This window comes from Notothenia rossii, assembly GCF_949606895.1.
Source record: "Notothenia rossii genome assembly, chromosome: 5".
Classification (NCBI taxonomy): Eukaryota; Metazoa; Chordata; class Actinopteri; order Perciformes; family Nototheniidae; genus Notothenia; species Notothenia rossii.
In genome coordinates, this window is record NC_136903.1 from 15,215,001 (window position 1) to 15,224,849 (window position 9,849).

The 9,849-nt window shown below is 39.5% G+C and overlaps 3 protein-coding genes across 4 annotated transcripts; 2 read left to right on the forward strand and 1 right to left on the reverse strand.

The window, feature by feature from the left end:
• Positions 1–124: 124 nt before the first annotated feature.
• On the forward strand, positions 125–3,316 carry cd151 (CD151 molecule). Of its 2 annotated transcripts, XM_079680287.1 has the most exons (7): positions 126–1,071; positions 1,222–1,296; positions 1,645–1,665; positions 1,984–2,088; positions 2,353–2,508; positions 2,591–2,677; positions 2,799–3,316. In XM_079680287.1, exons 1-7 carry the CDS (start codon positions 1,027–1,029, stop codon positions 2,856–2,858), a joined length of 549 nt encoding a protein of 182 aa, XP_079536413.1. In that variant the 5' UTR covers positions 126–1,026; the 3' UTR covers positions 2,859–3,316. The 2 variants fall into 2 exon arrangements, with proteins under 2 accessions (XP_079536414.1, XP_079536413.1); XM_079680288.1 differs by lacking the exon at positions 1,645–1,665 and having other exon boundaries at positions 125–1,071.
• Positions 3,317–3,365: 49 nt separating this feature from the next.
• On the forward strand, positions 3,366–6,226 carry gatd1 (glutamine amidotransferase class 1 domain containing 1). The gene is made up of 7 exons (XM_079680286.1): positions 3,366–3,553; positions 3,783–3,859; positions 4,503–4,608; positions 4,699–4,806; positions 4,891–4,982; positions 5,419–5,512; positions 5,605–6,226. The coding sequence occupies exons 1-7, from the start codon at positions 3,505–3,507 to the stop codon at positions 5,718–5,720; spliced, it is 642 nt and encodes a 213-aa protein (XP_079536412.1). The 5' UTR covers positions 3,366–3,504; the 3' UTR covers positions 5,721–6,226.
• Positions 5,756–9,745, reverse strand: chid1 (chitinase domain containing 1). The gene is made up of 12 exons (XM_079680285.1): positions 9,364–9,745; positions 9,013–9,156; positions 8,204–8,336; positions 8,072–8,116; positions 7,854–7,960; positions 7,711–7,772; positions 7,519–7,608; positions 7,325–7,426; positions 7,088–7,237; positions 6,834–6,914; positions 6,701–6,743; positions 5,756–6,588 (listed from the first exon to the last, which is right to left on the reverse strand). The coding sequence occupies exons 1-12, from the start codon at positions 9,469–9,471 to the stop codon at positions 6,490–6,492; spliced, it is 1,164 nt and encodes a 387-aa protein (XP_079536411.1). The 5' UTR covers positions 9,472–9,745; the 3' UTR covers positions 5,756–6,489.
• Positions 9,746–9,849: the final 104 nt, after the last annotated feature.

A 9,849-nucleotide genomic window follows, 5' to 3' on the forward strand; every position in this document is an offset into this window, starting at 1 on the left:
GTGTGCTCTTTCACTGATGTGCTACTTGTCTGTCACTGTACTGTTAAATGGACTGTACTTATATGGACTGTACTTATATAGCGCTTTATCCAGTCTTTAAGACCCCTCAAAGCGCTTTACATACTACATGTCATTCACCCATTCGAACCCATTCATACAGAGCAGTGTACCTTACTCTAGGACCTAACATTCACACACCGTTGGCCATGCCATCGGGAGCAACTCAGGGTTAAGTATCTTGCCCAAGGATACATCGACATGTTGACTGCATGGGCTGGGATCGAACCCACAACCTTCTGGTTGAAAGACGACCACACTACCTCACAGCCACAGTCGCCCTGTTGAAGCAATAGCACTGAGTTTGAGCCAAAATGCATGTGTTTGGGAAGTATTGAGCATACAACTGGATAAATAAGACATGGATTATTTTTGCACAAGTTGTGTGAGAGTTTGTAAACAGATGTTTTGATATAGTTTTCCTTTTTGTTAAATGAAGCCCCCATTTCCTTTAACTCATCTAAAATTCCTCTGTTTTTGTTTGATCGTTCACAGTAGATGTATGCAAGAAATATAAAGTTCAATATAAGAATCTAAGGAAGTTATATACACATGATCATTTTTGGGGTGTAGTGTTCCTTTAATTATGTTGAAACAAAAGGATAGCCCCTTTAAACTTCCTGTTTATACACACAACCTGTCCGAGTCGTCGTGTGTTGAAAGTTAATCCCTGGTGACCTTCTGTCTTGTCTGCCTGCCTTCAGTGTGGGTCATTATGTCAGGCAGGGCTGTCAGATACAACAGACAAGTCACGCAGAGTGTGTCTTTAAGAGTTTAGATTTAGAGTGCGGCTCATGCCAGAGGAATGAACGGCATCGCAGGACTGAAGAGTGTGTGAGAGAGACAGACAGACACTAGTGAGAGGGTATTATACAGAAGTAAAACTGCACAAGCTCTATGACGCTATGTCTAGTTCCATATTTACCACAACTGTAATGAGTAACTTCCTACCCCCCATTTTAATCACTAATGCACTGGAGTCAAACCTTTATTTTGTTTTTAAATCATGAACAGGTACTTTTTAAAGCTATTGCCATGTCTAAAATGATATCAGATGTCGTATGTTAGCACAGAAACACTGTCTTGTAATGCTTCAATTGATATGTTTCAACTTCAGTTCATTAACAGCTTAGTTCATGTTTATTTCTCGTCCATCCCCTTCAGTATTTGGTCTTGTTGATCTCTATTTTCCTGCTGGAAATCATTGCCGGCGTGCTGGCTTACATAACCTACCAAGAGGTAAAGTATTTGACATAGTATACATAAAGTCATCTTGTACAGTGTGTACCAGATGATTGTATTGTTGTTCACTAGACACCATTTATATGAGATTGGAATGCAGCAATTGAAAAAGACAATTCCTTTTCTTTCTGTATATTTTGGTTCTTCCATAATCCCTTAATGTTTTGAAAACTATTCATTTTTTCTTCGTCATTTCTATTCAAATTGTTTCACCACTGAAGAAACAACTGCATGTCTGCACTCTGTTGTGAAATCTTCTCTGCATGCCTCTCTGTGCATGCTTTTCATTTGTCCTGTTTTTCCATCCTTCTCACATCTCTCTCTTCCTCCCTTTTCTTGCTCCAGTGTTTCCCTTTCTGCTACCAGGTAATCTGCTGCCACCTGTCTCCATTTTATATCAACCTGTTTCTCTGACAGGTTGATATCAAATGGATTGTTTGCACTTATTCAGTCGAGAAACACACAATTTATTTGCAAATGTGTATTGTTTTCCATTTGGTAAATGTTCACGTAGACATTGCTCATATATGTTGAGTGTTGTGAGTCCATTGAACAGGTAAAGAGGAATGTTACAAGGGAGGAAAGAAACTTGACCAGGGGTTATTTTAATTCATGGGATGACATTTTCAGATAGCAGATATCTTTTTTGGAGTAACCACTAAAGTTGTGATTTCTTACTCTCAGCTGGATGAGGAGCTCAGACAGAACCTGAAGGTGACCATGCAGCAGAAATACAAGCAGCTGGGGGAGGATGGCGTCACGCAGGCTGTGGATAAACTCCAGCAGGAGGTGTGGAAATGACACTTTATGTTTATGTTAAAAGTAAAACCACATCAACAACTTACATTTGGATAGCGATGTGAATACAATTCAATGTTAGTCAACGTTGTCTCCTCTTTTTCTCTCATCTGTTTAATGCAGGCACAATTATATATAAAGTACACAAGCCTTTGATGACACGGCCGTGACGAAGGCTTATGTTTATTTAGTTTGTGAAGATAATTGACACCTTTATTCTTTCTTCTGTCCCTCTCTGCACCGGCTCCCTCTCAGTTTAAGTGTTGTGGCAGTTACAACTCCTCAGACTGGAGAGACTGTGCGTGGATCCAGGAACCACTCAACAAGCGTCTCGTTCCTGACAGCTGCTGTAAGAGTCCTGGTGACCTCTGTGGCCTCAGGGACCATCCCTCCAACATCTACAAAGTGGAGGTAGGGAGAGCGGTCGGAGTGGCTTTGGATTCATGTGAAGTTAAAACGATGTATTCATTGATTTCCTCTCTCATGCTTCCAGGGAGGCTGCATTATGAAACTAGAGGAGTTCATCCTGAGTCAGTTGTATATTCTTGGTGCAGTGGGCATTGGGATTGCATTTTTACAGGTAAAGAGCAAAACATAACTTAACATGAACTTATTTTGTAATGTTAAATGCCAAACAATGATCAATGGTTTACTTTGTGCAGTGGGGAATGAACCATTTCCTCTTTTCTTTTCTCTTTCAGCTTGTGGGGATGATGTTTACTTGCTGCCTCTATCAACATCTGAAAGAGGATCCGTACTGATTTTTGACTTTCTTTAATAATGCAGATTGTGTAAATTGTAAAATGGTTGTTTGGGTATTTTAATTCCCCGTTATTAACTGAGTTGCGGGTGCTGTGAAGTTGCCAATTCAAAGTATAACATGATTATTGCCAAAACAGCTACAAACACTAAAGATGACGTAATGCTGCTGGGCAGCGATGTCCTTTTTATGCTAAATACCATTGCATGCTCTAAATACATTCTACTTTTTATCAAAAAATATAATGTGTGGATAAACATGTAACCAAAAACACACGTTTTAAAGAGCATAGAAATATAAGCAGCGTATTGTTTCATATAACAATCAGAGGTAGTCTTATTGATTATCTTGTTTTTTTATCGTATCGTGTTTACCAACATTTTAATAAATAATATATAAATCAAAGATATTTCTTGTTTGTTCAAATGAAAATAAAGTGCTTGCCATTAATAATCCAAATGATTTGAACATTATTGTCATTTTGTGACAGTGAACTTTTATTCTGAAATCCTGCAGCGGATGTTGTTGTCAGCTGACAGTACTTCCTCCTCCTCGCGGATTTTCTTGCTTGAAATTCGCTCACAATTACATTGTTATTCATTTCCCTAACCAATATTTCATGTGGAATTAACACAAAAACAATTGAAATGTCTGCTAAACCAACTTGTCTGATTGTGGCGAGTGCGTCTCCTCAAGGTGAGTCAGTACCGGCTGATGTGTGATGTGACGTTAACAGAGATAATAACACAAAGCAATGAGTTTACTACAGAGTTTTCTATCAATTAGAGCTCAGCAGGAGTTATTTATTAACTTTAATAACATGTTAACTGAGGTAAAACATATTTTGCTACCTATCTTTTTGCATAACAGTAAGGCTATGTTTTATGTGATGAGCTCTGATGTTTGGTGTGTTTTGATCTTCCAGGGGTTTCAGCAGCTTCTTTCCATCAGTCCTTCAGCCTCTGTTCCTCCGTGTTCAACCTCCAGACAGCCACACCTGGGGTAATACTGTTTATACCTGCTTTAGTGGATAGTTACTAAATGCATATACTGAAGTAGGCTACTTTGAGGTACTTGTTTTTAAATTCCAGTGCTACTTTTGTGCTTCGTACAAAAACTCCATTAAATCTTGGAGTCGCATATTTAACTTTTTAGAGCACATGTTTTGGCTTACGATTGCAGATTTTTTTTATTTCGCCCATGTCCAGTGTAATTATAATTGAATATCTTTTTACTTTTTATTTGAATGTTTATTATAAAGGAAGGTAGTATTTTTCTGAAAGGTGGTAGGGAAAATTGGCAAATTATATTTCCCCAAAACATAATATAAAATAGTAAAACCCTGACTTTGACATGTTGCTTTATCAATATTAAAGTAAAAATAAAATGTTAAGTCTACTCTTAGTAGAACTGAATTCAAATGTTACTTGCGCAAGAGTACAAAGGTATCATTGGGAAACTGCATTTTAACAACAGTAGCCTACCTCAGTATTGTATAATACACGTGGAGAAAGAAAGGAAGCTCTGTTTTAAACCAAAAATGTAATAATATGTACATGGACCGTTAGAAGGTAGAAGAGCAAAGCCTTATTTGTAGCAATGTTTCTGGTTGAATTGTCCAATCAGACAATTGTTTTTATTGCAGGGAAAGCCAATAGACTTTGTTGGAGTGGATGAAAGCACTGCTAGATGGGTGCAGGACTTCAACGTGAAACCCTACGCAACACCAGCCAAACTTGAATCCATAGATGGTGAGGAAAATCCTTTGATGGTAAATTGGCTGTTTTCATGTGCTCTGGTGGTTAGACTTTGCTCAGTCATGTCATGATGACCCTCTCCAGGTGCTCGATACCAGGCGTTGCTCCTCCCAGACTGCCCCGGGGCGCTGAACGACCTGGCACACAGCGGCTCTCTGCACCGCATCCTCACACACTTCATCTCCAAACAAAGTGAGTGTGAGGCTAACCTTAAAGAACTGTCAGTATTTAAAGTATAAACCTGGTGTAGAGCCTTGTTTGTTTCTCTGTGTGCAGAACCTGTCTGTGCAGTGGGACAAGGAGTGTCCGCGCTGTGTTGTGCCACAGAGGGCCAGAGGTGGATCTTCAGTGGATACAGCTTAACAGGGGTAAGTCTCCCTCAATTAGACATGAAGGTACTATCAAGGGCTGTGATATATCCTTTCAGCAACAACATAAGGAGGTCAAACTGTATGCGAAAAATGTGTACGTGCAATGTAAGGTAAAGCATATCAATGTAAACATGTCATGCTACAAAATGTTTGCTGCTTTATATGAATATGTAAACTTGTCGAGTTCTCGAAACAGGTGCTGCGTCATCACATGGTGAAAATGATTATGTTTTTGTGCTGCAAAAAATAAAAAATATTGCAATGACATTTTATTGAACATTTTGGATTTCTTTTTTAATTTGTGTTATTGTGAAGATGATGCTAAATGTTATTCCGAATCCAATTGAACTAAAGGGATTTAAGCTTTCCGAACCCTGTAAAGAAAAAATTCAATTGTAATATATTTAATCACAGTTTCTATTTCTGCTGAAAGCCCTCAGTGTTTGAACTGGTGCGGAGGCCTGACTTTGCCAACCTGCCCTTGGTCGTGGAAGACTTTGTGAAAGACAGTGGTGGATCGTACACAGGTGAGCTGAGCTGCAGAGCATGGACATTAAGTAGGTAGAGTAAATATTAAGGATTTCTAAAACTCTCTCCTGTTTATATCTTTGTTTTACAGCAAGTCAAGAAGATGCCGTGCATGTAGTCATAGACAGACACCTAATAACTGGTCAGAATATGCAGTCTACATCACTTGCTGTAAATAATCTAATCCTGCTTTCAAATGCCAAGTGAAAAAAAGAAAATCAGGAGCACTCAAATCCATCAACTCAGTTGTTTCACATTTGTATTCATGTAAATAAACAAACATTCATCTCAGACAAATATTGGAAGATACTGGTTCAGAACAGATGTTTGGCACCACTGTAAATACAACTTCATAACTTTCCAATGTTGTAATTAAAAACTGATAAAAGCCACAAAATCATTTATAATTTAAAAAAATGAGAGAAAGCAGAAGCAGTTTTGAGTATGTTTAAAGCATCGTCACAGCAAGCAAAGCTGCGACTGAAAGCAGAAATGTAGTGGAGAGTGACAGCAGAAGATTTCTGGATCTGGACTGAAGAGAGGCTGCAGATGTCTGCTGCTCGCGAACAAAAGAAGAATGTACCCTTCATTTAAAAGTTTTACCTATTGATGATCATGCACTCTGTTGTGTCACTGCACTCTGACTGAACTGTACAAGATGAAAAATGTTACCACAATTCTACCAATGAAATGGAATAAAACAAACTGAAGTACCTTGTGTCTGCTGGTAGTACCTTACGAATGAACAGATTACTGTTTTTCTCATGTAGAGAACATTTCAACTTTTTCTGCTCCAATAAGCTGAATTGTATTTAAATACATTCTTTCAGATTTCTAACTCCGTAACAAAACACACAAAACTATCATTCCTGCATACAGAGCTTTATCTTTTGATGCTTCCCTGTTCAAGGAAAAAAGAGAAAATCCCATGTGCTGATGCTCCAAAGTCCACAGGTGTCACTTCTGCAGCCAACTCTCATAGGAGATCATAGAAATAGTCCAGTCCTTGTCCTAATTCCCATAAGGAAACTCCTGTTCCCAGTTCAGTAGCTAAAGAGATCCTCAGGTATAGTGACTGTAAAATAAGTAAATGATGTTAAAGTAGCAGTAAACACAATAATAACGATTTGGTTAAAAAAAGTGAAGGCAAGTTATTTTAATGATCTAAAAATGTGCAAAAGACTTACCTTCAATGAGGGATAGTACACCACATGCTTAACTGCGTTGTTCCTAGAATTGAACGTCACAAATTGTGTTAGAAGATTGTGTCTGGAGATTTGATTTGTTAATTGTTTACTTTAAGAGAAATGAAATCATTACCTCTTATAACTGAAGTAATGCTCTGCAGACTGTTCGTCCCACAGAAGTTTTGGCCTATTTTCTCGCAAAATCTCGATGTACCTGCAGGAAACCAGAGACAAGTTAGATCATAATCATCATTTCATTATTTTCACAGCCTTTTACCTAGACTTCTTAGCTTCTTGTTACTGAATGACACAAAACTGTAACACCAAGGTTTGGAAAAAAAAGAATTAGGCTAAAATATAACTGTAGTAGTCACAGTCTTAGCTCACCTTCCTCCCAGGAGTGGCTCCGTTCCCTGGCTTGCAAAATCAAGGCCATACATATTGAGTCCAAGCAGGATCTTTTGCCTCCACTGAGTGTTGGGAGCTAGCTGGAGAACACAGTCTCTCACCCAGGGCAGGGGGGAGCTCGGGCCCGCTCTATTGAACAAAAACAAACCCATAGCAACTCAGAACATTGTCAGCATTAATACTGTGCATCTCCTTCTGCATCGCCGGCTCTCTCACCTGGCACCGCTGGAGTAGTCGTACGTCATGAGGCTGAATCCATCCACGACAGGGGCCAACTGCTCAAACTCCTCCCTGCCAAACATCCCCGGCTGCCCCGTACTGATAATGACAGGAAGGAAAAGAAGCAGAAGGGGAAGTCAGCACCAACTTATTAGGATTTATTGTAACTGGAAGAAACTGATTCCACTCACCTGGTCACAGCAGGAGGGATGACAAGAATGCAGTCTAATCTTTTAGCCTTCAGAGTCTCACATATGTGTTTCACCATATGTACAAGCTCCCTGTGTGAAGATTATTAGACATGTTCGATTATTTGTTGCCTTCTTGAAGCGTCAGACAAAAAAAATAGTAATAATAAAAGAAGGGTCAATAGGATAACTCACTTTCTTTTGTCTCCGCCCAGCTGGCTCCACACCTCCAAGGTGAAACCATCGAAACCTTCAGTCTGCAAAAACACAGCTTCATTAGACACAGGACAAAAAACACTTTCGCAAGAGAGTTAAAGATGAACGAACCCATGTTTTACCTTTGCAACATCCACCAGCTCACTTCCCAGCTCTTCAATTTCATCTTCACTCGCCAGCACACTCATGTAGTCCTGGTAAGACCAGCCATCAAATAATAGCCGAGGCACTGAGGGTAAACAAATTTAAGCAAATTAAACCAACAATAGATTCTCATCCGACACAACTTGCACACATTCACAGATCTGAATTGTGGGCAGTGGAGAGGACATCAACTTACCCAACCTGATTTTTTTGTTAGACTTGCGTACAGCTTTGACCCAGCCTGGAGAGACAGAAAGAGCCCTTTATTAACATATATTACTAAACACTAAACACACCTATTTGACTGTCAATGACGCAAGTTCTCTACCTGGGTCATGATCGTGCAGTCCGGTAACGTCGAAGGTTTCAGGTCCTCGTCGGCGGACCTGAAGCCAAACTGGACACAATGAAGTCAGTTTAGCACCAAACATCTTGGCAACGTTGTAGCCATGGGAATTCCACTGGAGGATAGGGGGAAAAAAGGACATGTGATTACAAAATATTGAGTCAAAACATCCTACACAGGAAGGATAAGTTCAAAGTAAAGGACCGTTGAAGTATATCTTAATACACGTTGATATGTCTACATGTTTAATGAAACGGTCTCTGCAATACTTCCTCCTCTCCATTCTAAAAATGGATAACATCCTGGTAACACTGAGTAACTTCTAAAGTAGGTAGCAATCACTCTTTTATTTTATCTGCAGGTTTTTATAAATTCTTTGATCGATCAGTTGTTTTGTTTGTCAAATACACCAAAACAGATACGCTCAAATTGCCCTTTTTCCAACAAGCAGTGTGGAATCAACAGATCTTTAATTTACCATTGCACGAAACTGCTCTTATCTTTTCTGTAGATAATGCAGCATCAGCGGCATTTGACATTCTTGCTTGCTTAGGTCAATTATAAATAGATATTCAAAAAGTTGCCAGTTATTTACTCAGGACTTAAACTTGTAACAGAGTGTTTTTTCTGTGTAGTACCATATCCCAGTATTTCTTCCGGCAATGCATTATAGGTCTGTGAGTATTGCATTAATTATTAATCTAAACATATCGTATAATGCTGTGTTGTCATGTTATACAGTCTATGTTTGAACAGTAGCAAGGGAGGATGTAGATGTGTTTTTGACTTACAGGTGTGACATATCCAAGCACTGGTCCTTGAAAGGTTCTTTTGATCCGAGCCCAGTTTCTCTTTTCCTCCTTCACTATGTCTTTCCAAAGCGGATCTGACACAACCAGGCCTCTCTCCAGAACGGACAGCTCAGATAGCGATGTCTAAACAGTGAGATCAAAACGAACAGAACATTTCAGTGACAGATAACAATCATATTCATGACTACAAACATGACAGGTGGAGCATATTCCTGATTCTGGACAGTCAGGTAAACCCAGTGAAATGTCAGGCAGACAGACAAGAGCTTGTTTGACCTGCAGCTCACAGCTCACACTTATTTCAAGGTAAACACCAGAAGTTAGACTCACCTCAGCATCAGCTGCTTTATGCGACTTCTTTGCATCCTTTTTTGAAAGAGTGGCACTGACCAAACAGAAGCATGAGATGGCGTGCAGCAGAAATAATGTCGTTCTCATTTCCAAACAAAGGCAGTGAAAGGGAGCAGGGAAGCTGCAGTTTAATATAAAATGTGTTAGCACCTCACAGTCTGCAGGTTTGCTGTGCAAGTGCTTCCTTCCTGAATGAGATCTGGTAGATAAAACCACCGAGCATATCCTGATGCGGTTTGAAGACTCACAGAACAACGAGCCAAAAAAATACTCGTTCACACAGCTAAAATGTACAGTTAATGACAAACAACCTGGTTCCGACTATCGGACGGGTTGATTGACAACTTAGCTCAACGGGTTACTTTCTGGAGCGTCAACGAAGCTGGGTGACTTCCGGTTGCGTGTTTTTCAAAATAAATGTATGTGAGTGCGCTAAGTCATCTGAGCCGATAGGTGGCAGTGTAG

What these genes read in the sequence shown, in the direction of transcription:
- chid1 (XM_079680285.1), bottom strand. Translation starts at nt 9,471, where the DNA reads ATGAGAACGACATTATTTCTGCTGCACGCCATCTCATGCTTCTGTTTG. An exon ending in ACTGCACGATCATGACCCAG is followed by an intron (nt 8,117 to 8,203) that starts GTAGAGAACTTG and finishes CTGTCTCTCCAG; the next exon opens with GCTGGGTCAAAGCTGTACGC. An exon ending in ATCCCTCCTGCTGTGACCAG is followed by an intron (nt 7,427 to 7,518) that starts GTGAGTGGAATC and finishes TGTCATTATCAG; the next exon opens with TACGGGGCAGCCGGGGATGT.
- cd151 (XM_079680287.1), top strand. Translation starts at nt 1,027, where the DNA reads ATGCACTGGAGTCAAACCTTTATTTTGTTTTTAAATCATGAACAG. An exon ending in TGTTTTTAAATCATGAACAG is followed by an intron (nt 1,072 to 1,221) that starts GTACTTTTTAAA and finishes CATCCCCTTCAG; the next exon opens with TATTTGGTCTTGTTGATCTC. An exon ending in CCAACATCTACAAAGTGGAG is followed by an intron (nt 2,509 to 2,590) that starts GTAGGGAGAGCG and finishes TCATGCTTCCAG; the next exon opens with GGAGGCTGCATTATGAAACT.
- gatd1 (XM_079680286.1), top strand. Translation starts at nt 3,505, where the DNA reads ATGTCTGCTAAACCAACTTGTCTGATTGTGGCGAGTGCGTCTCCTCAA. An exon ending in TCCAGACAGCCACACCTGGG is followed by an intron (nt 3,860 to 4,502) that starts GTAATACTGTTT and finishes TTTTTATTGCAG; the next exon opens with GGAAAGCCAATAGACTTTGT. An exon ending in CAGTGGTGGATCGTACACAG is followed by an intron (nt 5,513 to 5,604) that starts GTGAGCTGAGCT and finishes TTTGTTTTACAG; the next exon opens with CAAGTCAAGAAGATGCCGTG.